The sequence below is a fragment of the Phycodurus eques genome, chromosome 13, assembly GCF_024500275.1.
Source record: "Phycodurus eques isolate BA_2022a chromosome 13, UOR_Pequ_1.1, whole genome shotgun sequence".
In the NCBI taxonomy this organism is placed as follows: Eukaryota; Metazoa; Chordata; class Actinopteri; order Syngnathiformes; family Syngnathidae; genus Phycodurus; species Phycodurus eques.
Window position 1 is genome coordinate 11,196,120 of NC_084537.1, and position 27,950 is coordinate 11,224,069.

Consider the following 27,950-nt stretch of genomic DNA (forward strand, 5'->3'; position numbering starts at 1 on the left):
TGTCAAACATTCTTTCGAGAGCTACTTGAACAAAGTTTGTATATAACTTAGACAAAGTAAGGAAAACCTATCAATATTATTTTAAAATTGATGTGTACCCCGCCTCTCACGGTATTTCATTTCATCCTTATCGCGAGAGCTCGCTGCCGTGACGTCATTTTAGCGGGTAGTTTGTTGGCGGAAAAGAAAGGCGAAACTTCGCTTTCTGCACCTGTAGAGCTCTTAACCATCGTTTAACAATTGGACCTAATCGCTCCGGACTTGTATGTTACGTTGTACTAACCCTTGGTTTACCCATTGAATATAGCTGCACTTTATTTACGTCGACGAGGTAAGTTTCTTCTTATTTTGTTGGTAACCTCGTCGGTAAACTAAGAGAGTAGCATTCGTATGCTTAAAATGTAAAAGGAGAATAGTTTGCTTCGAATAAAATACGTCTAAATTTCAGTGCCATTTGTCATATATGATTTTTTTCGTCTTCCTGATTCTTAGATGGAGTCTTCTGTCGTCTGCACTGAAACCTTTGCAACAGACGGCTGCATCATGCCTGGAAAGAAAAAAATCCCAAGTGAGTTAAGGTGTATGATTTAATCCGGTGTTTCTCAAAGCTTTTACACGAACTGCCACCTCGAAAAATACTTAGCTCTCCAAGTTCCACCATAATGACCCACAATAGGATACAGTAACATAGTGAGCCCAAGTGTTCATCAAAAACCGAGCAGAGGTTTTATCCCTAAAAAGTATATTTATTATTGTAAGCCACTGTAAACGTTATGCACAGTTTGAATATTAACACTGCACTTAAACATAGGAAAAGAAAAAAGTGTACCTAAATAATGATTCTATTAAAATGTAGTCCGCATAAATTAAATACAAATTCCACATAAATGTTTAAAGACACAGATCTTTAAGCTTAAAGGTTAATGTGTTGTACTGGACTAAAATTTTAAATACAACTGAACTGCATTAAAAAAAACAATGTACTTGAAAAGTAAAAAAAAAAAGTACTTTACTGTATTAAAATAACTTAAATAGGGTGTATACATAGCTACAAGCTTAATTCTAACATTTCTGATTGAATTGCATGTTTTAAAGGTCAGGTGACAAAGATGTTATTTGGTCAGTTAAAATTCATATTTGCATTGTTTATATGTTATGTAATACATGCACGTAACTTCCAGCAAGTTTCCAACCATAGTTGAGCACAAGCTTTTATATAGTATGCAGTATTTTTGCGCCGCACAGAGAGTATTTGCCGTGTCTGTTGGCTTATCATATCGGCAAAAGTACAGACAGACGACAGTACTGAAAAATACTGCGTGGGTCTTTTTTTCCCCTACACTCCAGTGCATAGTAATTACACTTTACACCGATTTTATCGGACTGGTCGGTATCGGCCGATATTTAGCATTTTATGCTGATCAGCTTTAATGTCATAATTCGCCAATCCGATCAATGATGTCATTGATCGGCTCCGCAAGTCATTTACTCCGAGTCGCCGCCTGCACAGTATTTTTGAATCCAAAAGCTAGTTTATTTTTAGCCTTGTCACGTGTCTTTTGACGTAGTACTGTAAATATCTGATGGCCAATGAAGTTATTTTAAAAAAAAAAATGTTGGCTGTGTGGGACAGACAACACGTCTGAGACAGGCAGCACGTAATGCCCGGATCAAACTCCAAGACAAATTTGCTCTTTCACGATCAGACTACTACAATAAAATCTTGTAAACCACCGCATCCCGTTTTGTACGATCATTGGGTTTTAACTTGTCAACTCAAATGCGACCGGATACACTCGTTACCGTGACGACGACAACAAGAGTGGGCCGCGCCGACGGTATTATAAGGACAAAATGGGGGGAAACGTGTGTTGGTGGTCACCGGTGCTCAGGACAGGAGAGGGCGTTCGTTTAAGGCTTGCTTGAAGTATGTTCGCGTTTTTTAATACGATACGGCTCACAAGCAGGCAATAAAATGTTATGTAGCCTAGCAAGCTACTGCTAAGACGAACGGGTGGACGTAAACATGCCGCTGTTCTGTCGAATAATGCTCTAAAGTTTTGGTGTGGGTGAAGTAATTTAATGAAAAATAAAGTAATTTAATTACAGTAAGTTAGCACCCATTATTTCTGTTATGTAATGTTGATTCGACCTGACTGATTAGAATACACGATCTGACTAGAGCAGTGATTTCCAACCTTTTTGGAGCCAAGGAACATATTTTACAATTGAAAAATCTCACGGCACACAAAAATGTCACAAAAAGTGGATACATTAATTACTGTATTTACTTCCTGCCATCTAATAGAAGACCCTTCATTTGTTCTGCCTGTCATTATGCCTTACTGGCATAAATAGAGGAACAAAGATACATTATTTATTGTAAATATAATTTTTTGAACAAGTAAGTATATACAGTAAATGAACAGGTCATTTAAATAGACACATTCCTCCATCCTGGGATCGGTTATCGTTTTTTTAAACGCGCTGCTCGGTGATCGGCCCCAAAAATCCTGATCGCAAAGAACAATAAAGAACATGTATTGTTGAAAAGTAGCATTTGAAAACATGCCATGTATGTTAAGTTTATCATATTTTTAAACATAACTATATGTTTATGTTGACACTGATCTCATTTTTAGGAAAGTGCAATATCAGTACTAGTTTGTCTTTGTAGGAAATGAAGGACGTAAACCAAAGCCACCGTAACAGTTTGAATGAACTACTGTATTGTAATGTCGGCTGTTCATATGCCGCTGGAAGTTGCATCTATACTCCTCGTCAAAATGTTATTTTTATTTTCCAGATAAAAGGCAAGTCCGACCAGGGATTTATGTTAAATATTTCACTGCTCCTACGGCGGCAACGTAGCGCTAATTTGTATGCAAATCGGAATTACTAACCCATAACTAACCTAGGCTAATGTAGTAGTAAGGTCATAGTTACAGTAAATATTTGTATAAAAAACACTTCCAGGCCATAGGTGTATAACAATTCAATGAAAAACACAGCTCTAATTGCGCGTGCCTTCTTGTACTGTATTAAAATGTAAAACTGTATTAAAACTCCTCCTATAACCCCGAAATGTCATATGTCGCTACCGTCATAAACCGAGAGCCCCCTGTATTTTTTAAATACCCACCCAGCCAAAATGGGTGAATGACGCACTTTTGGGTCCCGACCCAACCAGTTCAGAATCACAGATGAATCACAGCACAGTGTACTGATGGTTAGCCTGTCGACCGCACAGACAAGACTCGGGTTGGTTGCCAAATATAAAAGGTTTCCTGTTTTCCTTCAGGGGATGTGGAGTCAGACATTGAATCCCTCTACAAGGCTGTTCCTCAGCTTGCCAAGACCTTTCGCATCATAGACAAAATCGGAGAAGGTACACTGTTACTCATTTGTCACGCGTTTCTCTCTATATACATACTCAGTTTGCTTTGCGTGTGTTTCTCAATTGTGCTAGGGACATTCAGCACAGTCTACCTTGGTGAGGCTCGGATGCGTGACGGTAGCAGAGACGTGTTTGCCCTCAAACATCTCATCCCTACCAGCCATCCCGCTAGAATTGCTGCCGAGCTCCAGTGTCTCACCGTTGCTGGGTTTGTTGATTTTGATTGGAAGATTCTGGATTTACTGACTTGTCATTTTATTTATTTATTTTTTAAATGACCTGTTGGCTCAAACCTAAAGAGTACACTTCACACTCTTTTATTTTTTTTGTAGGGGCAGGGAAAATGTAATGGGTGTGGAGTACTGCTTCAGGAAGGAGGATCATGTAGTGATTGTCATGCCTTATATGGAACATCAAGCAATAGTGGTAAGAAACATTTCAATTAAGATAACAAACTAATCAGACATACAAGTCATATTCATACAACACCTTTAAAAACACATCTACAAAGTGCATTGATAGAACAGGACAGCATACATAAATCAAACTGACGCACAATCACAAGCATTAAAACCCCCCAAAAATATACAGTGAAACCTCAAATTAACACACTAATGGGAGGGGGTGTCGTCTGTTAAAGCAGTTTGTCATTTAATTTGAAGAAAATTATTGTAAATAAATGTAAAAATGTTTTAAGCATTTTAGTTTACCTATACTTGCCTTTAAATATTGCTGTGATAGTCTAATACTGCTGTGAAAGTGGCGTCAGTGTATACTGGGGCCTCGACAGTAGGAATTACTTGAAGCCATAGAACTCCAAAGCAGTGCTGGTGCTTGGGAGGGGTGCTAATGGCATGCTGGTAGGAGAAAGTTGTTGGTGGTGGCAAGCCAAGGTCGCTTTCATGAGCCGCTTGTTTGGGCTGGAAGAACAAAGCCAACGTATTCCTCACATACTGGTACTCTGGCCACGGAAACCTCCGACTCCAACGTCTTCATTAATTCCAATTTGTCACCGATAATAAGGTTAATACAATTCCCGGAAGCCGAAACTGTCAGTCTCTGTTGGTTGCGGCAGTAAACAACAGCTGCCAATTCTGCAACTAACGGACTTCGTCTGGTACAAAGAGGTGTTTTGAGTTCCAACTGAAACTACCATTTCTGTCCATTAAATCCGTAGTCCGTTGGTTCCAGCTCTGTTATTTCGAGGTTCACTGTAAATACCAGCTGTCATGGCATCTACCATATGAATCCAATTTATTTTGCATGTGTACATAATGTTTTGGTGTAGAGTCCCTAAAACAAGCAGCACATAGATTTCAGTTTGCTGAAATATACTAACCAAACATTTGATGTGGTCAAAATATAACAACTAGGACATCATCGGCTCATTGAGTTTTGAAGAGGTTCGTCTGTACATCTACCACCTGTTGAAGGCCCTCAGACACATTCATCAGTTTGGTATAATCCATCGCGACGTCAAACCAAACAACTTCCTCTACAACAGGAAGGCGAAGACGTGAGTAGTAACAATGTAACCCATGTTTCCTGTCATTCAACTGTAACATCAAAAACATGTTTAATAAGACTACACTTTATGACTTACCACATACCAACACGCAACATCTTCATCTTCAGTTTTGTCTTGTGTGTGTGCGTGTACGTATATAATATTAGGGGGTGAACATTCGGATTGGCGAATTATGACATTAACAGAACATTCACGGTTCGGTTTGATAGTTAAGTGTCACAGTTCGATATTTTTCCGATACAAGAGAGACATTTTCTTGCCTTTTTAAAAAATCTGTATGTGTATTAATAAAAAAACAAATATATCTGATGGATAAATCACCTATCTTCTGTGGTGCATTCTTAGCAACAGAGTATATTTTACAAATAAATAGCTCCTTAGCAAATAAAAGTTATACCATAACTTGCCTCGCAGCCGTGACAGCATTATTTATATTCCTGGCATTGTCGGTCGTCACAGGTACAGTTACAAGTACCGCATTTTCACGACCATAAGGCGCACCGCATTAAAAGGTGCAGTCTCAGTTACAGGGTCTATTTCTGCATTTAACACATTCATAAGGCGCACCGTATTATTGGGCGCAAGCATGGTACCACATACGCTAGTTAAAACACGCTAGCGTGCATGTTTTTAAAAGGGCAGCGGGAGCAAAACTGAGTTCGGTTGTACTTTCTTGAAGTATTTAACAATGTAAACGGTGAGTTCGGTTGTACTTTATTGAAGTATTTAACAATGTACTCACGTTATTTTTTTGATCGCTCCTCAACTTTATTGAAGTATTTAACAATGTACTCACGTTATTTTTTGATCACTCCTCATCCACAAGTCCTCATCTTCTGTATCCGAAATGAACAGCTGGGCAAGTTCTCCATCCGAATGCCGGATTCCCTCGTCATTGTCGGAGTCAGTCTCGTTGTTCAGCAATGATGCCGGCTTTTGCGAAAGCTCGGACAACAGTCAAAGCAGATTAGCCCAGGCATCCACAATCCATTCACATATGGTGGCGTAACTCGTCCGGCGCTTTGTCTTCTTGACTTGGCGAAGCTCGTTTTCCTGCTTCCCCCATTTGCGAACCATGGATTCGTTGATCTTGAATTTTCTCGCGGCTGCTCGATTCCCATGTACCTCAGCGTAACTGATAGCTTGCAGTTCATAAACTGTGCTTCGTAAGCGTCTCTCTTCGTAGGTGCCATTTTCGGGGGTCCTTAGCCTAACCTATGAGGTTTTACACAATGCACATACCGGCGCTATATACCTACTGTGGGCGTGCCCTTAGCGTCCTCTTTCACGTGCACCCTTCCCCCTTTATCGTCCGCATGCTGTCCTCAGTCACGTCCGCCTTTCCTTGTCGGCAGGAAATGCTCCCAGTCAGTCAAGCGGAGCGCTCATCAAAGTCACACAACATTTACAGATTTTGGAACTCGGTGCACACATAAGGCGCACCAGATTATAAGGCGCCCCGTCCATTTTGGAGAAAATGTAAGACTTTTAAGTGTGCCTTATGGTCGTGAAAATACGGTACATCTCAGTAAATTAGAATAGTGTCAAAAGCTTAATTTAGTTAGTTAAATTCAAAACGTGAAACCCATAGATGCTCTACACACACTCAGTGAAATATTTCATGATATTTTCAAATATATGTATAATTTTTTATTTTAATATAAAGGTGGCCAAATTGCGCACACCAGAAGCAGCAGCAAAATGGCCATTAAATTTAAGCAAAGAAATGTGACAGGAGCTGTTTAATTCTTTACTTTTAACTATGCGATTATTGTATGTTTTTATTAAATATAGAGTGCTATTTTTATTTAAACAAACATTTTAGTTAGTTTTTGGGTTTGGGTGCTGGAACAGACGAATGGCATTTCTATTCATTTCAATGGAGAAAGATGGTTTGAGAGACAAGTGTTTTGTGTTACGGGTGTGGTCAAATTAAACTCGTATCACAAGGCATTATTGTACATACAGTACATGCATACCCCAACATAGATACACAATGTTTGTGTGTGTGTGTGTGTGTGTAGGTTTGCCCTGGTGGACTTCGGCCTGGCTCAGGGAACTGCCAACACTCAGATCGAGTTGCTCAAGGTGGTCAGACAGAAGTTGTCACAACCCAAAGCCGGAGGCTCCAGAGAGAGACGAGACAAAGCGTCACCTCGATCCCCCTCTACCAACACAGCCTCCACCTCACTGCCTCCACCACCATCCACAGCTCACCCACCTTCCTTCTCCTCTTCCTCCACCGCCAACACCTCTTCAACGACTCGGAAAGCGCAGATTAAAAAATCACGTTCTGTCACGACCACAGCGGGGGCCTTTACTTCTCAAACAAAGCACACAAAGGTGTCTGCACCGGGATGACCACTTTCCTTCCTGGCGAATGGGGCAAAAAGCTGTTCTAATTAGAATCACTCCCTATCCACTATATACGGCACTATATTGTGAGGTTGCCATTTTGTAGTGCTTTTCAAATGTGGGATATATTGAGTATAGGCTTACCCCTATATAGTGCCCTTAATGTATCCCACAATGCAATTTGAAAAGTAGTGAACAAATTATGGTCATTAGAAATGCAATGTAGCTGTCCCTCAGCTCAAGAGCAAGACATTTTCAGATGGGTGCTGCACTTAAATTGAAGATTGGTACCATTAGACACCATGTGCAGTCATCGAACTCTGAAAACTTAAGTACAAACGAACACAAGCTCAGGACAAAATGCAGTGAAGCATACAACTATCTTTTTATAAGCACAAAGAAAATTACCTTGTTCCACTTGGCAAGGAAGCTAATAAATAATGCGAGACTTCAGCACTGTTTTTTTTCTTTACCATTTATCTGTCATGGGCCTTGTTTTGAGATTCAGGACTTACCTGTAGGCGGCTGACTGGTTAGAGCGTCAGCCTCACAGTTCTGAGGACCCGGGTTCAATCCCTAGCCCCGCCTGTGTGGAGTTTGCATGTTCTCCTCGTGCCTGCATGTGGGTTTCCTCCCACATCCCAAAAACATGCATTAATTGGTGACTCAAATTGTCCGTAGGTGTGACTGAGTGCGACTGGTTGTTTGTTTGTTATGTGCCCTGCGATTGGCTGGCAACCAGTTCAGGGTGCACCCCGCCTCCTGCCCGATGACAGCTGGGATAGGCTCCAGCACACCCGCGACCCTTGTGAGTAGAAGCGGCTCAGAAAATGGATGGATGGACTTAACTGTATGTTTCTGTTTTTTTGTCCTGAAGCTCAAGGGAGCTAATCTAAGATTCAACACTTCAGCTCTGTTTCTTCTTTATGTAGCTTTGGTCTGTCCTCGTCATTGTTTTGACATTCAGGACGTCAGCTTTTCTGCTTTATGTCTGAAGTTACCCTTTATAACACTGGTGCCCCGGGGGCCAGATTCGGCCCGCCACATCATTTTATGTGGCCCGCCAAACCAAATCATGTGCATCCACTTCGTGTTTCTTAAATACCAAAATTGCAAATTGTCTAAACCTTTAAAAATATTGAGATATTGCAAATGTTTGTTGCCGATCCTCATTCTAAAATAATACTGTAGTCGAACAAACAGTTTTTACTGGCTTCTGATTTTGAAAGTAGTTATCCATCAATTTATGCATATGTAATAATATGAGACAATCATACATTCATATGGGTTCACAGCCACAACGGCCCTCCAAGAGAAACCATAACTACGATGTGGCCCGCGACAAAAATGAGTTTGACACCCCTGCTTTATAATGTCTCAGAACTAGGTGTAGGTGGACTATATGGGTGTAGTCCACTATATAAAAATGCCTATATTATGATTAGAGAGTCGGGAATGAGTGAATGATTCCGCACAGAATCATTCCCTACTTCCTAATCACTATTTAGGAATTTTCTTATGAACTGTCATCCACTGTATAGAAATCCCCATAAAGTGGGTAGGTATTAAGTGATTGATTCCCAAAACATCCCCTAAGTTTATGTCCTGTTCCTTTTTACACTTATCCATGTTTGTTGTTTCCAGGATTTAGTGGGGTTACGCAAAGCACCCAGGCCCGTATTTAGCGAGAGGAACCTGAACAGCTGCGCTTCAACTACCACAACCACCAAACAAGAAACTAAGACACAAGTAAGCCTTGTTGCTTCAAATCAGTACATTTTCAGCATCCTTTTTCAACCATTTTCAATAGTGTTTGTCTTCATTAGAGAATGTTGTGCTGCTAAATTTTTAACAACTTAAGAGAAATAGTGATCCCGTTTGATTAGTTTCACAAACATGTAACCTACAGCCAAAGTCAAGACTATATTGTTAAATTAATGTTTTCCTCTTGTTCAGTTTGCAAAACCTGTGAAAACAGGAGAGCTTTCAAGTCGAAGGTTCCCTTCAGCCAGAGGGGGACCAGCAACTGTCAGAACGCAGAAAGCTAAGCGAGGTGTCCACCCGCTTCTCACCTGTAACTGCTTCCAAACAGACCGTGTCTGCAACGTCTGTCTGTCTAGGTAAAGACTTGACGTTTTAGGCTGCCTTTTGGCTTTCTTGTACTTGACTCGCTTCTCTTGTGCCTCCAAAGGAAGCAGCAGGTGGCTCCCAGGGCGGGAACTCCAGGCTTCCGAGCGCCAGAGGTTCTCACCAAGTGTCCAAATCAAGGCACAGGTGGGTGTGTTAAACAGAAAGTGTTCCCCCCCAAATGTTTATTGGTTATTTAAACCATAAATTACCACAAACTATTATCCCAAAACAGTTGAATTTAATTTCTCACCCATCTTAAAATATTGCCCTTAAAATAAATGGCCCTATAATGATTAGATTTTTCTCTACATGCAGCAAAGATGTTAACGTCTCAGTAACTTCTACTAACAACCCAGGATAAATTTAGCTCCTCCCCGACATAAAAAGATTGTCTCTAGTTGAGACGTATCACTTCAACATACTTAATCCATCCATCCATTTTCCGTACCGCTTTATCCTCACAAGGGTCGTGGGCATGCGGGAGCCTAGCTCAGCTGACTCTGGGTGAGAGGCGGGGTACAGCCTGAACTGGTCGCCAGCCAATTGCAGGGCAAACAACAACAACCATTCACACCTACGGGCAATTTAGCGTCTTCAATTAATCAACCATGTATGTTTTTGGAATGTGGGAGGAAACTGGAGATAGGCCACACAGGCACGGGGGATAACATGCAAACTCTTCACGGGAGGCCGGATTTGAACCCTGGTCCTCAGATCTCTGAGGCATATGTGCTGACCAGTCGTCCACTGTTCCACCATTGTACAAATAAAAAATCTGCAATATAGTGGGACTGTGAAGCATTAACTGTCCTGGAGAAAACCCACACAGGCAGGGGAAGAACATGCAAAGTCCACACAGGCGAGGCCAGATTTGAATCCGGGTCCTCAGAACTGTGGGGCAGATGTGCTAACCAGTCGTTCACCGTGCTGCCCTAAACCGACTTTAGACACGGCTTTGGCGCCATCTTGTGGCATATTAGGCCATTACGAAAAGCACAAGCACAGCATTTTTGACTGTTGTTCTCTTTTACCATAATCAATAAACAACCATCAAAAAACACTGTTCCACGGGCGCTGTAGTTGTTGCTTTGTTCCGGAAGTAAAAACGGCTACCGGAAATGACCAAAAAATGCAGGGGAAACTCCACCTTGTGGTGTCCTAGCCAACACCAGCCGTAGCGACACCTCCGACTTGGAAGAGAACTGCAGTACATTTTCAAAACACCACGCGTGGGTTGCGCTCGAGTAAAAAGGCAAACTGCGCGCAGGATAAAGAAGCCTTAACACCTTGTATGGTAGCTGTAGGTTCCTTTGTGTTTTTCAAATAAATGTGTTTGGTCATTTACTCAGCTATCGACGTGTGGTCAGCTGGCGTCACCTTGCTCTCGCTGCTCAGTGGACGCTACCCGTTCTTCAAAGCCAATGACGACATGGTGGCTCTGACTCAGATTATGACGATACGAGGTTCCAGAGAGACTGTACGAGCTGCCAAGGAATTCGGTGCGTATCAGTATGATTGTTAAATGTAATTGTGGCTTGATCCACCACAATCATCATCATCCATTCTGTCCAGGCAAGGTGGTGTTGTGCAGTCGGGAACTTCCCCGGCAGGACCTAAGGTTCCTCTGTGAGACGCTCAGAGTACAAAGACCAGAAGAAGTCACGTCGATCAGTAAGTCCAAGTTTGATTCTAAACCTTCGGATGAACGACCTAAAAACCAAGCAGGCGAGACTCCGCCGCTGTTCCCGAAAAGCCAGGATAAAACCCCAAAACCCTCCTCACGGAAGGACTGCCTGGCCCACGATGAACGGGGGTGGGATACAGTACCCAACGAGGCCTACGACCTCCTGGACCGCCTACTGGATCTGAACCCGACTACCAGACTTACAGCAGCACAAGCCCTGGAGCACCCGCTCTTCAAACACTTGTAAATCCCCACCATTACACTATTCACAAAAACTTTGGGATATTCGACTTTTGGGTGGAATTTCAAGATGAACCTAATCTGCACTATAGCCTTTAAAGGTGGACTTCATTTGACCTTCCTTGAACTTTTGAATGCCTTTTTGTGACTCTTTTGGTTATCTCTGTTGATAACATTCTGTGACGCTCAGAACTCAGTGAGGCTTCCGACAAGATGTTCTCAAGACGAAAGTGGCTACAGTGTCATCAGAGGTTGCAACAGAGATTAGCATAGAAGTAGACCTCCATGGAAATTTTCACTTTCTCATTTAAATGGCAGCTATGATGTAGAAGAGTAAGTAAGGTAAAGAGTGTCAATTTCAGCTGAGTTTTATTTGTAAAGGTAGAAATTCTGATTCTGCATTTTTAATGACTCTATAGCTAATGGTATATGTATAGACAGGAGTGGGCAAAGTATATACATATAGTATATGTTCCTTAATCCAGCTCACCAAACATCAAGAGTCTTGTAATATTTGTTGCATTAATTTTGCTAGTTTCCCCCCTAAAATTGCTTAGTTAAAATTTATTTTATATTTTGTATTAATTTATCTCAATTGTACATTTGGTTCACTGATTTATTGTATATAATTAAAAAAATTAGTAAAACGTAATTTAACACATTTTATACTTCAATCCCCTTTTGAACATGTCTAAAATGTCTGCTTTGCCTTTTTTTATATACCTTTTCTGTTTTTAATTTGTTTTTATTGCTAACATCTTTGAAACAAAGAGTTTCAGTTTATTAATTTGGTTAATTGGTTATAACTAAATTATAATAAAACTGAAGTACTTCTCCCCTAAAAGTGGATAGTTTCAATGTTTTTTTTTTAAAATCTTTTTTTTTTTAGTCATTTATCACAAATGAATAATTGGTTCACTGATTTAAAATTTGTCATTAATAAAGTATTAGGAATATAGATTTAATCAAAATGGTTATTTTATTAAAAACGGGTTAACTAAATTATAATAAAATATACAGGAAGGGTAGAGTATCAAAAATGAATAGGAATTTTACATATTTTGCGATGCTTTTTTAAAAAAAAATCAAATCATCTACAAAAGAGCCGGCTCATCTGTTCATATTAAGCCTAATGTTGCCCTTGATCCCAAAGGTTTTCCCACCCCTGCCTAAAGAAGGGTCAGTGTCTTTCACTCTGCATCTTTACCCCAAATTTTGTTTTAAGGGAATAGTTCAGCTATTTGCTAAAAGAAAAGTAACCTGTATATCTTAATAGACTTCTCTATTAAAATTCAAAAATATATATAAAACATTCTGACTGGGATGTATTGATTGTCTTATGTGCATAGTGATGTGACATACACATTAACACACCCATGCTTTCAGAATTGTTCCAAATGACCATAATTTAAATATAGAAAACATTACTTACAGTACAAAAAGCACTGTGTTGTATAGAAAATGCCATGTACAGCACTGCAGTACCGTTTTGGAGCCTAGATGGCGCTTTCCGCCCTCTCGTCCTCTCTCCCCCCTCCCCTCTCTGTTTCAGCTTCTCCTCAAGCCACGCACCTGTCTCCAATCAACCCTCATCACCACTGGTATTTAAGCCTGCCTGTTCCCGGAAATCCTCGCCAAAGTATTGCAGCCTCTCCTAGCGGTACCACGGCCCACCGTACTCATGTAACCTACTCGAGTCATCGTTCCCTTGTTAACTCTTGAGTCTCCTCGTTCCCAGTGTTCCTGATCCACGTCATTCCTGCCAGCCCCGTTCTATCCACTGCCTTCCACCTGTCCACGGTGCCGCCTGTCAACACATCCAGGACCACTTCCATAACCTTTGCTCAATAAACTGTTCATCATTTTACATCAGCCTCGGCCTGCTCTTGGGTTCAGCTACTTCCCACACCTGACAGAAAAGTTTGTTAGCAGACTTGCTTAAAAAAAAAAAAATGAGACAAACTGCATAATGACAATGTAGCCATATTTTAGACATATGCTAACATGAAGTGAATTGAAACAAGTTAAAGTGATGCTGAAGTCTAGATGGAGCCCTTCACCTCCGTGAGCTCCTCTATTCGTACCAGTACGCTCTCCATCATGTCGAAGGTGTGCAGGGCCGAATGGAGGGCCTGTTGGGGAACATTGATGAGAATAACATCGTCACAATACTCTTCCAAGTAAATTCAATTCAACCAAAATATAACACTTGAACCACTCACCTGAATCTGAGACTCCGACGTCATGTTTGGCAGCTTCTCGTCACCGACAGATACGGAAATCACAGATGTCTCTGTGGAGAGGAAGGTATAATGATCATCATAATGCATTATCTTTAATAATATCTGTAATAAGTACATGTGTTGGCCTGACCTTTGACATTTCTCTTGTTCTTCTCCAGGGTGGTGCTGAGCTCCCTCTCATAGTGGGCTCTAGACATGTTAAGTCCAATACGCAGGGGCTTCATGAACACACCTTCTATTTTCTGTAGCTCTGTCCAGATTCCAGTCTGAAAGATTGATACATCATTGAGGCAAATGGAGCCACTATTGGCATGTAAAATTATTATATGCACTAATACACATTTCCTATTATTGGTGTGGAACTTTGAGTTACTTTTTAGATATTTTAAACCAGAGATTGGCAAAATGTGGTACTATTGCCACAAGTGCTATGCTGGCTCACTTTAGTGGTACACGAAAGAATCACTGCTGAAGTGCAGAAAAGTTCCGTTATAGTTAGCTTTTTAGTACAACATGTTTGCATTTAACCTTTAAGAACTTTATGTAAACATATATATTTAGGTGCAATTTTTATTTAACCTTTATGTACAATACAGTTTAACTGAATCATTGTTTAAATAGTTTTTATTTCCCTATATTGAGGACTGTGTTAATGTTTAAACTACGTAATGTTACAGTGGCTTACAATATTATCACATATAATTTTAGGAATAAAACCTCTGTCTTGTTTTTGATGATGAGCGGCCTAGTACGCTACTGTCTTTTAAAATACTTGGAGAGCCAAGTATTTTTTAGGTGGTATTTGGTGTAAAAAGCCTGAGTAAGGTGCTAATGTGGAGATAAGAGTCACACAATGTTGTAAGTCAGAATGAAGCTCACCCTGTTCTCCGTCACTTTGTCTCTTATCACGAGGTAACGCAGCAAGTTCAGAGACTCCATGACCCTGGTGGGAAAACAACGCGAACAAAAAATTTAACTATGCAATTACAATTCAGCCTAATAAGTCGCAAAGACACCTATGAATGAACATAAAATAGAAGAATACATTAAATAAAACTAGAATTAACTAGAATTGTCACCCATCCATTTTCTGTACCACTTATCCTCACTAGGGTCGTGATCTATAGTATAAATATAGACCAGACATTAGCTAAACATAGCAGACTATCAGAATCAGAATTATCATTATTTGCCAAGTATGTCAAAAACACACAAGGAATTTGTCTCCTGTAATTGGAGCCGCTCTAGTATGACACTTTTGAGACATAAAAACATAAACACAGTAGTTTTAAGCAGTTCAAAGTGACTAGTGGTGCGAGAATCTGGAACAGTGACAATTGTGCAAATGGTACAGATAATTCTCAAGCACATGAATGGCCAGTATTGGTCAACAACAGATATGCAAATAGTGCAGAGTGGCCAGACTATTACAATGAGTGCACGAATAATGTAGAAGTGTCCCGACAGACTCAAATAAATAATCTAAAGTAGAAAATGGTATATAACGTATCCTTTCTACACATACAACTTGGCCAAATAATTCTCGGTTTTGTATTTTCCTTGATTTAAAAAAAAAAAAAAAAAACGTAAATAGCAATAATAAAACAGCCTGTCTAAGACAAAAGCACACTAGGCACCTACTAAGGACCCTACGACCCCAACAGCATTTAACAGTGTCTCTGACAATTCAGAACACTAGTAGAATGACTAGGTCACATTGTTGAACAACTGTCTACTAGTAATAATTTTTTACACAACTGTATGACATTTGTGCACACTAGTTGGGCAACTTTGGCACACTAGTAGTACAACTACATGTTACTAGTGAGGCAAAACTACTAGTGGGCATTTTAATGCTACTGGTAAAGTCTGGGAAGCTACTAGTGTATGACACATGCCTCCTAGTTTGGCCTAGTGGTGTTACTGGGTAGTGTTACCCAGTATTGGGAAAAAAAACATTACCAGTAAGATAGTCATTTCTATGAGTACGCTGAATTCTTACTAATGGGTAATGGGCGACTAATACATGGACCTCACCTGTCCAGATACTGCAGGAGGTCAGTCTCCGGGCCGTCTTGGAGAGTGAAGACAAATCGCAGCAGAGGGAGCAGGTGAACCCCCTCAAACCAGATGTTACTGTTGCCAGGCTGCATACAAGACAAACGCGATGAGAGAAGGAACATCTGATGACACCCACAGTTACGGTAAAGAGCCGCCTCACTCGCAGGGCAACGTCGATCTGACTTCTGATGTTTTTGATGATGTAGCCTTCTATGCCGGAGTGATTACTCATCTTCAGCATAAACCTGTAATGAAGCCACTGGTTAAAAAGGTGTTACACCAAAGTAGTCGTCACGGCGCTCCACTTTTTTTCACATTTTGTTATGCTGACAAATGTTTTTCCCTCAAAATTCTAAAAGTCTCTCAAGTGAAGCCCTGTGAGTAGTTTCCAGATACACTGTAGTAACTTTAAAGGCTGTGAGGTGGAACTTACTTGAAAAAATTGTACTTGGCCTCAAGATTGAACTTCTCAATGCTCAGCTGGAACACCTTCAAAGCTTTGGATCTCTGTGATTGAAGAGCATTTGATTCATGTTAATGTGCATGAGCCGCAACCTAGGTATGAGATTCAATTTGCTACATCACAAAAATTTCAGATTTGCTATATTTCTCAATATTTCAGAAAACTCTTGTATTGGACCTCATTACAACTGCAGGTGTACCAAATAAAATGGCTGAGTGAGAGGAAATGATCCACTTACCAAATCATGTCTTGGACATATGGTCATGACCTTGGTTAAGTTCTACAAACAAATAGATAAACAATTACTGGCATGTAGTGTCTCCAGCAAAGGATAATCACAGCTACATATAGTTTCAATAAAAAGGGGAAAAAAAGGCTTTGATGAAGGTTTACCTGAGGTACAGTAAGGAATGTTTTGATTTCCAATAGCTCTGAAGGCAGACTGTTATCCTCCACACGAACAAGACGATTTTCATAAAGCTCCTGTGGCACAGCATACAGGAAACAACAGTCATTTTCTTTGTGTATATTCAACACGTGCATTTAAGAAGAAGAATCACCTTTTATTGTCATGAACGTGCATGGATGCACACGAAATTTGTGTGTGTGTGTATATATATATATATATATATATATATGTGTATATATATATATATATACACACACACACACACACACACACACACACACATATATATATAGACACAGACACACAGTGGGTACAGAAAGTATTCAGACCCCCTTAAAATTTTCACTGTGTTATATTGCAGCCATTTGCTAAAATCATTTAAGTTCATATTTTTCCTCATTAATGTACATACAGCACCCCATATTGGTGGGGGCAAAAAAAGGAATTGGTGAAATCTTCGCAGATTTATTAAAAAAGAAAAACTGAAATTATCACACAGCCATAAGTATTCAGACCCTGTGCTGTGACACTCATATTTAACTCGGGTGCTGTCCATTTCTTCTGATCATCATTGAGATGGTTCTACACCTTCATTGGAGTCCAGCTGTGTTTGATTATAATGATTGAACTTGATGAGGAAAGCCACACCCCGGTCTCTATAAGATCTTACAGCTCACAGTGCATGTCAGAGCAAATGAGAATCATGAGGTCAAGGGAACTGCCTGAAGAGCTCAGAGACAGAATTGTGGCAAGGCACAGATCTGGCCATGGTTACAAAAAAAATTTCCTAAGAGCACAGTGGCCTCCATAATCCTGAAATGGAAGATGTTTGGGACAACCAGAACCCTTTCTAGAGTTGGCGGTCCGGCCAAACTGAGCAATCGGGGGAGAAGAGCCTTGGTGAGAGAGCTAAAGAAGAACCCAAGGATCACTGTGGCTGAGCTCCAGAGATGCAGTTGGGAGATGGGAGAAAGTTCTAGAAAGTCAACCATCACTGTAGCCCTCCACCAGTTGGTGCTTTATGCCAGAGGGGCCCGACGGAAACCTCTGTTCAGTGCAAGACACATGAAAGCCCACATGGAGTTTGCTAAAAAAAAAAAAAAAAAAAAATACCTGAAGGATTCCATTATGGTGAGAAATAAGATTCTCTGGTCAGATGAGACAAAGATAGAACTTTTTAGCCTTAATTCTAAGCGGTATGTGTGGAGAAAACCAGACACTGCTCATCACCTGTCCAATACAGTCCCAACAGTGAAGCATGGTGGTGGCAGCATCATGCTGTGGGGGTGTTTTTCAGCTGCAGGGACAGGACGACTAGTTGTAATCGAAGGAAAGATGATGCGGTGAAGTACAGGACGAAAGCACTCTGGACGAAAACCTTCTCCAGAGTGCTCAGAACCTCAACTCAGCCGAAGGTTCACCTTCCAACAAGACAAAAGACCCTAAGCACGCAGCTAAAATAACAAAGGAGTGGCTTCAGAACAACTCCGTGACTGTTCTTGAATAGCCCAACCAGAGCCCTGACTTAAACCCAATTGTAAACCCAAGAGTATCTCTGGAGACACCTGAAAATGGCTGTCCACCAATGTTCACCATCCAACCTGACAGAACTGGAGAGGATCTGCAAGGAGGAACACTACAAAGGTGTTTGATGAGCATTCTTTTTTGCCACCTGTCCCAGCTTTTTTGGAACGTGTTGCAGCCATAAAATTGCAAGATAATGATTATTTGCTAAAAACAATAAAGTTTATCAGTTTGAACATTAAATCTCTTGTCTTTGTAGTGTATTCAATTAAATATAGGTCGAACATGATTTGCAAATCATTGTATTCTATTTTTATTTGTTTAACACAATGTCCCAACTTCATTGGAATTGCCGTTGTATATATATTATACATGTAAACACCACTGTGTGTTTCACAAAAAATATTTACCAGTCCTTTCTGAATCCTGAATTCTTCACTTCTGAAAATAACAAAAGGATGTTAAGAGATAATGAGGACAAGAGCCACATGATAATTTCTATTAGTGCTGTCGATCAGGAGTGGGGAATATGCAGCCCGTGGTACAGGTGATCTCAATAAATGAGAATATCAGGGCGAAGTTATTTTCATTTATTATATTGCGTCACTTCACAAAGAGTGAAATATTTTCATGAGTTTAGTGTTTATAATTTTGATCATTATAACAAATTCACCATGTCAAGGAATTTGACATACATATAGGCACGACAATGGGAAAAAATTACATAGCCATTTTTTGTAAACCTGTGATATATATTGCAATGTAAAATAATACAGGATCAGTATTGGGAACGTTCCTTTTCTATGCAAACTAGTTCAGAGTTCAATTCACCGGTCCAAAAAACGAATTACTTCATAGTTCTTTTTTTTCCCCCAATATGTTGCTGATGGGTGGCACAGTGGACGACTGGTTAGCACATCTACCTCACAGTTCTGAGGAGCCGGGTTCAAATCTGGTCTCGCCTGTGTGGAGTTTCCATGTCCTAAGTACTAATAAAAATACTTTTGTAACACGAGATGTGGAAAGATGTGTTTTGAACAGAAATCAGACTCCAAGATGGCCCAACAGTATTTCAGAGGGAGTGGATTGCATTTACCTGGACAGCAGGAGGTTGACGTGATCCATATTACACCGAAGACAGAACACCGGACTGCAAGACAGAGCACCGTGTAAGCATGTGCACACCTTATCACACATCATTTATATACTGTACACATATACTAATCTTAATAGCACCACAATCGAGCAGCTTTAAACATACTCATGATAAATACATTGCAGGAAAACTGCCTTCTCTTTTTCCTCACAGGTTCATGACACCATGAGTCGGCAAAGCAGTCCAGAACATAACAGTTTCATTTTTTTCAGTTTTTTTTCTTTGTCAAGACAAAACTGTGGAGCCCTTTTGTCAAAGAATGAAAAACAAACAATCGTCACAAAAACAATGTCCCAGAAGACTGTGACTTACCAATATGCATTTCAGCAACATTATACATTTGAAGGTATTTCATGAAAAGACCGAGAATTATATGTTACTCAACTGTGGAGATATTGCCTTAAACTTTTTTTCATCATTTAAATTTTACTGCAGTATAAGTCGCCCCTCCCCCCCAATTTATAAGAACTTGAGCGCCATCATTTGCATCAGCAATTATCTAGCACAGTTGCGACATGTAGCTGCCTCCACCCCAAAAATGCATCTTCCTTTCGGATAGTTCACTGCCATGGCCACTTTAGAGGGCTTCATTGTCGGCTGTGAGTGTGCGCACGTCACGCGAAGAAAGACTGAAGTGCAATGAGGGAGGATTTATTTATTTTATTTTATTTTTTACAAAATGTCCGACTTGACAGCCAGTGTGTCATCTGGGGCTTCGCGCTGGCATGGTCGCTTTAGAGCATTTCGTCAGTCATGACTGCGCAGATGGAAGAGCAAGGCGGGGAGCTTTTTTTTTTTTTTTAATCTATTTATTTATAAATTATGTTTTTGAATGACTGGTTAGAGCGTCTGCCTCACAGTTCTGAAGACCGGGGTTCTATCCCAGGCCCCGCCTGTGTGGAGTTTGCATGTTCTCCCTGTGCCTGCGTGGGTTTTCTCCGGGCAATCCGGTTTCCTCCCACATCCCAAAAACATGCATGGTAGGTTAATTGACAACTCTAAATTGCCCCTAGGTGTGAATGTGAGTGCAAATGGTTGTTTGTTTATATGTGCCCTGCGATTGGCTGGCAACCAGTTCAGAGTGTATTCCGCCTCCTGCCCGATGATAGCTGGGATAGGCTCCACCACGGCCGCGACCCTAGTGAGGAGAAGCGACTCAGAAAATGGATGGAATTATGTTTTTCAAATTCAGTTTGTAAATTCAAATTCAATTCCAGGTGGCACATATTTCAGCCTATAAATGGCTTGACTTTTCACAATTTTGAAGCCTCATTTTATATACCGTACTTGCCAATTTTTTATAATCATTGAAATGTTGCACAATAACAACACTCAAATTGTGTGTCAAATTAAGAAGCTATTTTGACTTAAACAGGGACTTTAAATAAAACAAATCTTAATAGTTGGTTAAAGCCGTCAAATCAACCAAGATGTTGCAACAATCGTAGCTCCAAGGAACTCTTCTAACCCATTAAACGAGACGTTCACGGCTTCCTGTATTGAGAGTAAAAACCCTGGCTATCTTACAGTTCTCTTACTTAAAGACACAGGGGAAGGTGTCAGCGGCCAGGTGATGAACGAACACCAGGTGAGCCAGGCTGGCTAAGGACTCTTTGGGATAGCGCACTTCCTCCTCTAAAAAGCCTGTCGCCTCTTTCCTCTTGGACAGAGCCTGATACACGAGGCCCGGCGTGGACTCCCCGATAGCGTTGAGATTGTTCTGCAAGACACACACGCAAGCACACTCAGCTGGAAAGTTCATCCATCCATTTTTTTATAGCACTTATCCTCATGGAGATCCCTGTCAGGCTAGAGCCTATCCCAGCTGCCTTTTGTGCTGCAAATAATGGAGACAATATTTACACTTGAATGCATTTTTCTAGAATATAAAGAATAGTATATTGAAGTGAGTAGCTTGTGTGTGTTTTCTGCAGGTACACCAACTTCCTCCATATTCCAAAAACATGTATGTTAGCGCCACTGAAGACTTTAATTGTCTTTTGGTGTGAGTGTGAATGGTTGTTTGTCCATACATGTCCTGCGATTGGCTGGAGAGCAGTCTAAGATGTACCCCGCCTCTCGCCCAAAGTCATCTGGGATATATTCCAGATGATCCGTGACCTTAATGAGGACAAGCGCTATAGAAAATGGGTGGATGGCTATTCAAATGATGTTGGAGGTTGTCAAACCAAAATCTCTGTGGCAAAATCCCTCAGAGGACAAGGAGAAGCCAGAGTGTCTGGACCATTGAGTTGCACCTCCAGAAGAGGATGATTCAATGAACTCATACAGCTGCAAGGGAGAAACATCATGGAATCAGGATAAGGGCTTAACACAATTAATAATTTGTCACTTACAATTTCAGAAGTTCTGTCCTCAGTTCCTCTTGACCCAGCAACACCCAGTCAAGTTTGGTTGACTCTTCAGAGCTTGCGCTCAGCTTGCAGTCGCTGATGCGGAGCTCTTGTTTAGCCTCTTGGATGAAGGGCTTGACAAAGTCAGTCAAGTCAGCGCAGCAACGACTAAGCAGGAAGATGTCATTTTCCTCTTGCTCCTTGGTCTGAGGGATGGGCAGTTTGGCCAACTGCTCCAGGGCGGAGGACAAGGCCATGCCCAAAGACGACGCCTTACGGCTGCCCAGACGCAGCAACACTAGCGGCATCAAGACACACCGTAGTCAAACAGACCGGTTTACAACCACAGAGCAATACTGTGCCATGGGAATTTATCCAATGTCACTTAATTGGTGCAAAAATAATTATTTAGTGCATCGTTGGTCATCTATTTATACCAGCAAACTATAGCAATAGGCAGAAGAAATAAATGCTCTTCCACTTGATGGTAGAAGGTACAATTAACCTGTGTATCCAGCTGTTGCCATTCATACAACAGAATACAGTGGGTCTAGGAACCGGGCCGGACGCTATAATTGACGGCAATTATAATTGCATTGGGGGAAAAAAACTTGAAAAAGTGGGGATAAAGCGTTTTGGCGGTAGGTTCCCACCAAAAAAAGAAAAAAACAAAAGGAAAAAAGAACAAAAATGAAGCAAAGCTCGCCCCCTGTGAACAAAGATGGCTGTCTGATGGCTAAGCAGAGATCAAGTGGGAGTATAAAGTGGCATGATTAACCTTTTGAAAGTGTGTAAGAAATACTTTTTAAGGAAACAAAAGCAATTATGAACAAGCTTCTCCTGTACTCACATCCTCATATAACCATACAGTCAGTACCAACGTATGCAGTTAAATGATTGTCCATTCCTCATAAATGAGAATAAAATCTGTGAGTAATTCTAAAGAATTATTATTATTTTTTTATTTGGGGCGGTGATTATTCAATGGAATAATCGATTGTAAAAAGATTAGATAGTGACAGTCCTAAACTCATTGTACATTACCCTTAAAATCAAATGGCTTACTCAGAAAAAAATGCACCCTAAGTTAGTGTGTACATTCAATGAAGACTCGCCACTAACAACCCAGGCTAAACTTAGTTCCTCCCCGACATGCAACGCTTGTCTCTCAGGCGAACTGTATCACTTTAACGCACTTCCTTGGAACAGCATTACTACGTTCTAATTTAGACAGGACCTTTGGCACCATCTTGTGGCATCTTAGGGTATTTCAGAAATAGCAAAAAAAAAATGGGAATAGCTTAGTTTTTCTGCAAATAACACGGGAGAGGTTCCTCCAATAAAAACTTAAGTGAACTCCGATTGTGCGGAAGATCACTGTGTACAGTACTTTTTGTGACCTTTTTCTGGGTGGGGGGGTGCCATGAGATTTTCTAAAGTTAAGTACGCACAGCTGAATGACATTCCTAACCTTTCTGCAAAGGCTTCAATAGCAGATGGAGGGTCTCTGCTATGATAACTGGTTCCTCCTGCTCTAACTGCTCCAATAGGCCAATCAGCAACTCTTTAGGCCTGCATGTCTAGAAAATAACAACCACTAAAATCAACAACACCTTGCAAAAACAAATAGGCATGATAAAATATCCAATAACCTCTATTAGATGATTGAAAATGGCCAGACAGTGAGGAAGGTTCTTGTCTTCCTTCTGCAATAGAACCTGAACCAGAGGAGCCAGCAGGTTCCACCCCATACATCTCACCATGTCCTACACAGGAACAGACATTTACATGTGCAACATTAAGATTAATAATTGGTCGCTGGCCAGTACAGTAAACCCCTGCTATATCTTGGTTTGTCGTGTGTGCCCCCACTATATCGTGGATTCTTAAGCGATCGTTTTTATAGATTTTTATAGTATACAGGCAAGTCCAAATTTATAGTTGTGCAGCTTCAGTATCGTACCAATTTGAGCCGTAACAGGCCACACTGATGTCTACTGGAAAACATGCAGCATAATAGAAGTGCAAGAAGAAAAAGCAGAGCAGGTCTCTAATTTCCTCCCCGGGCTCTCCCTTAGAGATAGGGTGAGAAACTCGGTCATCCGGGAGGGGCTCAGAGTAGAGCCGCTGCTCCTGCGCATTGAGAGGAGCCAGATGAGGTGGCTCGGGCATCTGATTATGATGCCTTCTAGGCGCCACCCTGGTGAGGTGAGATGTTCCGGGCACGTCCCACCGAGAGGAGAGAGACTATGTCCCAGCTGGCCTCTGAGCGCCTCAGTATCGCACCGGAAGAGCTGGATGAAGTGGTTGGGGAGAGGGAAGTCTGGGCGTCCCAGCTAAAGCTACTGCCCCCGCGACATGACCTCGGATAAGCGGAAGAAAATGGATGGATGGATAATTGGTCCCACAGAGCTGAGAAAATATATGCCTGTGAGTATTGTTCTGCTCTGTTTGTATGTGTTGCTGCTCCATGTGTCTTTAAGTAGCAATTGTTTGAAGTTTTATAACTGCTGTAACATTTATGCTCATTTTTGTTACCCCGCCTATAGCGTTGCACATTATATGTTAGCATTACGCAAGCGGACTGCCATTCAATTAAATTATATGGCTTGGTTGAACATTTTGGTATTTAAATATACGTTTCATTCTCATTCGTTTATGTCAATTTTACAGTAAACTTCAACGAGGAATAACAAATAAACAGCTTGAAGCAAGGACGCTTTGTCTCTTATTTAGACACGCGAGAGTCTGTTATTCTTTTCGTTTCCTCAAAGTGATGTTATATGCTACTCTCCCACTTCTTGACAGTGAGAGAGTAAGGGATACTTTAAAAAGTTACGTTTGTTAAAAGTGTGTGGGAGGGGTAAAACTATTAAAATGTTGTTTTTTTATGGTCTTGCTATGTTGCAGATTTTCACCTCTTCTGTGTGAGTCTGGAACATATGTTATATACCTGATTTGTATCATCCAACACAATACTGAGTACTTGAGCACTATTTCCCTCCTCGATGCATGACCGACCAGCAGTCATAAAGAGTTTGTGATCTTCAGGGGTGTAGCTGTCAGCTGGGAGGGCTTGCTAGATGAGAGAGAGAGAGAGACAAAAACAGGGTGGAAAACATCTCACGTCCACTAAAATGAACCACAAAGACATGCATTTGTACTAATAAAGGCACACATGACTCCTGATCGATGCCTTGCTCCTGAAGTTATTTAACACCTCCAGCCACTATACTGTCAGGTAGGACACACAAAAAGTGTCTGGAAGCTATTGGATGTTTAGTAATTGCTATCATCTTCCCTAATGCCATACAATTGCTTCTCTGTCCTCGATTTCACCTTTGATTCAATATTTAGAATTTTGTTTCAAACTCCGAACCTTGTCTGCGAGGCACGTGCGCTAATCAATAGTCACCGTGCTGTCTATTTAGAAACTGATCAGTGGAATGAAAATGCATCTTGCTCAAAGAAGTCAAAACCAATAAATAGTGATGTTGAAGCATGAATTTTAAAATAATCTTGTGTTAATTAGTGTCGTAAAATGGGAAATTCAACAAATGAAATGGTCATTGTTTTTAGATGCACAATAAAAAAAATTGTCTTTCAAAATTCACACAAAGTTTTGTATTTTTTTAGTGCCGTAAACGAGGGAAAGGATCCACTTTCACTTAATTTGTCTGAATATTATCATTACTATAAATAATATAGCTTATTCTATTATTCTATCTATGCCAACAACGTATAGTAACAAGCAGTACAAATATGCTCTCTCACGAGATGACAATTAACGTCAAGAGCATAGGTGTCAAACTCATGGCCCGGGGGCCAGATGCGGCCCATCATATCATTTTATGTGGCCCGCAAAAGCACATCATGCTCGTCAACGTCCGTGATTTTTGCAAAAATCTGTACCCAAATTCTAAATTGTCATAATAATAAACAATAATGTTGAGATATTGCATTTTTCTGTTACCAAACCCTTCTTCTACAGTAACAAACAATATTTGATCAAACTATTGTCTTCTGACTACAAAACTAGTTATCCCTCAATTTGTTGTGTAGTGGTAATAATATGTTTTTGTGATGATTAAACATTTATATGGTTTCACTGTTCTAACGGCCCTCTGAGGGAAATCATAACTACAAGGCGGCCCGAGACAAAAGAGTTTTTCCTCTTTTGTGACATTTCTGTTTGATGGTGTGCCATGAGCTTTTTCTAATGTCAACTGTGAGCTGCTTGTCTCAAATAAGGTTGGTTAACACTGGGCTGAATTATGGAACACACATTCTTATTGGCATATAATGAAAATGTGGGGGTTTTGTAAAATATTCCCCCAGTTTGGACTCACACATCTCTGCACCACATCACTGAATTGATCCAGAGCCATTCCGTTTGTCTTCACAGGACAATCCTAAAACAAACAACGACTGAACACTTTAGTGATAATGTGCTTGAGCTCATCAAAATTATTGAAATGAAAGAAATTAACACTAGAGTACACCAGTCACTGTAAATAGACGAGTAAATGCTAGTAGCTATGATTTTAGCCGCTCGAAACGTCGAGAATACCTCTTTGAAAACTTCAAAGCTTGCTAAAACCACTTTCAATCACGGACATATATTAGTAATTGTGTAGTTAGTATGGGACGAGTAAAATGAAACAATCTTGACTTTACCGGTACAAATAAAGCCCACGCTAGTTTGTGAAGAATCCCTGGTTGAAGTTCGGCTCCTCTGTCTCGCCGTCGATTCGTGTCGTCACGGATCAAAGTTGAAATCGTACCAAGCAGAAACAACATGGAGACCGAGGAAAGGAGAATTCTCCCGAAAGCGGCTAAAAAAGGTCATTTGAGAGTTTATTTTGGATAATTATTTGCTTTTCTTTCACTGTACTTCACTGTATTGTTTGTTTGTCGTGGCAGGTGGAGAACACGCCAAGCAGCTGAGTGCGGAAGAAGAAGCAAGGAGGTGTTTATAAAGGCTTTTTATTGTATTACTAACTAGTGTTTCCCTTTTTTCCCAGCCAGGGCACGTAGTTTACATCATAAAACAAAAAAAATGTATGTGGTTATTTTACTGTCAATTGTATACAATACCTGTTTTGATCATTTTGCCCAATAAGCAAGCAAATTCCAGTGTTTTTGTTGTTGTTGTTGTTGTTGTTGCTAAAATACAAATTAAAAAAAAGCTGAAATAGCTAATGGGAACAGCTAAAAAAAAAAAAAAAAAAAAAAGCACCTTACATGTATGTTTTTTTTTTCAGATCCGAGACTTTTCAAACGCAAGCTCGTAGTTTTTTGGCTAGCAAAAGAAAATGAATTCGCCACAATGCGTGCTTGTCATACGTATACGTATATACGTCGCTGGCATATATATAGAATACAAGATAATTCTTTGACAGATTACGGGAAATTGGATAATTCAGTGGTTGAGAATCACTGTGCTAACACATCCCTCTGCTGTGTTCTCCCCATGTACTCTAATACTCATGTGCGTATTTGTCAGGAGAGATGTGATCCGGGAAACGCTGAGAGAGAGACTGGAACTGGAGAAAAGAGCCCTACAGGTGGTACAGCGTCTCATAGAGGACAGCGTGTCTGATGACTTCCTGCTCGACTGTGTGAGTTTAGGCCACTTTTCTTGGCCCTTACCTCCAATTTAAAGTCAAGAGTCACTATTCAACAGTCCCAAGGTGTTTAGACTTTACTGGAGGATTTCTAACTCATTCATATTTCTTCACGTTATTTTTTTTCACCATACAGGCCAAGTTAATCACCGCTGCTAATTACAAAGATGTTGTGGAGGAAAGATTCATCACCAAATTGTGTGGTTATCCTTTGTGTGCAAATAAATTGGGAAAGGTATCTGCATTCATTCATCATACCTTTATTAATGTGCACCACAGATGTACTGTATAGATCCTCCTTTCTGATACTACGTTTTATTTTTTTTAAAATTATATATATATTTTTTTACCTTACAGATCCCAAAGCAACAGTACAAAATCTCGACTAAGACCAATAAGGTGTATGACATAACGGAACGCAAGGTGAGTGCTGCTGCATTTGACTAAATAGAATAGTTCAGGAAATATGTGTTGCACCCTAACAAACTGTTTTTTTTTAATTATTATTTGGCTTTCTCTGTGTGTAGTCTTTTTGCAGTAACTTTTGCTATAAAGCATCCAAAGAATTTGAGCTGCAGATATCAAAGACCCCACTCTGGCTTCGGAAGGATGAGAGGTACGTGAGCAAAACTCCCAATTTGAAACACAAGTGTGACTTGGCATTTTGAAACGCACACTAAAAATAACCATAATATCAAAAGAGTAAAGACATGGGTTTATCGATTGAATGTCAATATTTAATCACAAAGGTGGACACAACAGATTAGCACTCCTAGTTT

The 27,950-nt window shown here is 40.5% G+C and overlaps 3 protein-coding genes across 9 annotated transcripts in view; 2 read left to right on the top strand and 1 right to left on the bottom strand.

The window, feature by feature from the left end:
- The first annotated feature begins 175 nt into the window (after window positions 1-175).
- Window positions 176-12,176, top strand: cdc7 (cell division cycle 7 homolog (S. cerevisiae)). 4 transcript variants are annotated; one of them, XM_061693124.1, is made up of 13 exons: window positions 176-331; window positions 493-568; window positions 3,302-3,388; window positions 3,470-3,605; window positions 3,730-3,823; window positions 4,771-4,913; window positions 6,950-7,268; window positions 8,925-9,029; window positions 9,237-9,400; window positions 9,472-9,554; window positions 10,760-10,909; window positions 10,983-11,081; window positions 11,164-12,176. In XM_061693124.1, exons 2-13 carry the CDS (start codon window positions 493-495, stop codon window positions 11,277-11,279), a joined length of 1,572 nt encoding a protein of 523 aa, XP_061549108.1. In that variant the 5' UTR covers window positions 176-331; the 3' UTR covers window positions 11,280-12,176. The 4 variants fall into 4 exon arrangements, with proteins under 4 accessions (XP_061549108.1, XP_061549106.1, XP_061549107.1 ...); XM_061693122.1 differs by having other exon boundaries at window positions 10,983-12,176; XM_061693123.1 differs by lacking the exons at window positions 176-331; window positions 493-568 and adding an exon at window positions 1,757-1,838 and having other exon boundaries at window positions 10,983-12,176.
- Window positions 9,975-26,380, bottom strand: glmna (glomulin, FKBP associated protein a). Of its 2 annotated transcripts, XM_061693117.1 has the most exons (20): window positions 26,222-26,380; window positions 25,894-25,956; window positions 24,498-24,623; window positions 23,197-23,310; window positions 23,016-23,124; window positions 21,548-21,842; window positions 21,380-21,482; window positions 20,729-20,910; window positions 19,131-19,184; window positions 18,445-18,475; window positions 16,495-16,584; window positions 16,340-16,381; window positions 16,072-16,145; window positions 15,799-15,883; window positions 15,615-15,724; window positions 14,457-14,520; window positions 13,708-13,843; window positions 13,557-13,627; window positions 13,395-13,466; window positions 9,975-13,243 (listed from the first exon to the last, which is right to left on the bottom strand). In XM_061693117.1, the coding sequence occupies exons 1-20, from the start codon at window positions 26,342-26,344 to the stop codon at window positions 13,199-13,201; spliced, it is 1,989 nt and encodes a 662-aa protein (XP_061549101.1). In that variant the 5' UTR covers window positions 26,345-26,380; the 3' UTR covers window positions 9,975-13,198. The 2 variants fall into 2 exon arrangements, with proteins under 2 accessions (XP_061549101.1, XP_061549102.1); XM_061693118.1 differs by lacking the exon at window positions 9,975-13,243 and having other exon boundaries at window positions 13,305-13,466; window positions 26,222-26,379.
- rpap2 (RNA polymerase II associated protein 2) overlaps window positions 26,293-27,950 on the top strand; it is a 14,627-nt gene continuing 12,969 nt past the window's right edge. For 2 of the 3 annotated variants that reach the window (XM_061693119.1, XM_061693121.1), the window contains exons 1-6: window positions 26,297-26,388; window positions 26,468-26,513; window positions 27,051-27,165; window positions 27,308-27,406; window positions 27,529-27,594; window positions 27,699-27,787. In XM_061693119.1, coding sequence (XP_061549103.1) covers window positions 26,343-26,388; window positions 26,468-26,513; window positions 27,051-27,165; window positions 27,308-27,406; window positions 27,529-27,594; window positions 27,699-27,787 — 461 coding nt within the window. In that variant the 5' untranslated portion in view covers window positions 26,297-26,342. Of the gene's footprint in view, window positions 26,389-26,467; window positions 26,514-27,050; window positions 27,166-27,307; window positions 27,407-27,528; window positions 27,595-27,698; window positions 27,788-27,950 lie in introns of all 3 variants that reach the window. The other variant, XM_061693120.1, reaches the window with a different exon arrangement.

Bases quoted from the DNA above. Each gene is read 5' to 3' on its own strand.
- glmna (XM_061693117.1), bottom strand. From the start codon at position 26,344: ATGTTGTTTCTGCTTGGTACGATTTCAACTTTGATCCGTGACGACACG. The intron at 25,957-26,221 runs GTAAAGTCAAGA...TGTTTGTTTTAG, and splicing joins CGTGGGCTTTATTTGTACCG to GATTGTCCTGTGAAGACAAA. The intron at 23,311-24,497 runs GTATATAACATA...GTTCCTGTGTAG, and splicing joins TGTTGGATGATACAAATCAG to GACATGGTGAGATGTATGGG.
- cdc7 (XM_061693122.1), top strand. From the start codon at position 493: ATGGAGTCTTCTGTCGTCTGCACTGAAACCTTTGCAACAGACGGCTGC. The intron at 9,030-9,236 runs GTAAGCCTTGTT...CCTCTTGTTCAG, and splicing joins AACAAGAAACTAAGACACAA to TTTGCAAAACCTGTGAAAAC. The intron at 9,555-10,759 runs GTGGGTGTGTTA...TCATTTACTCAG, and splicing joins GTGTCCAAATCAAGGCACAG to CTATCGACGTGTGGTCAGCT.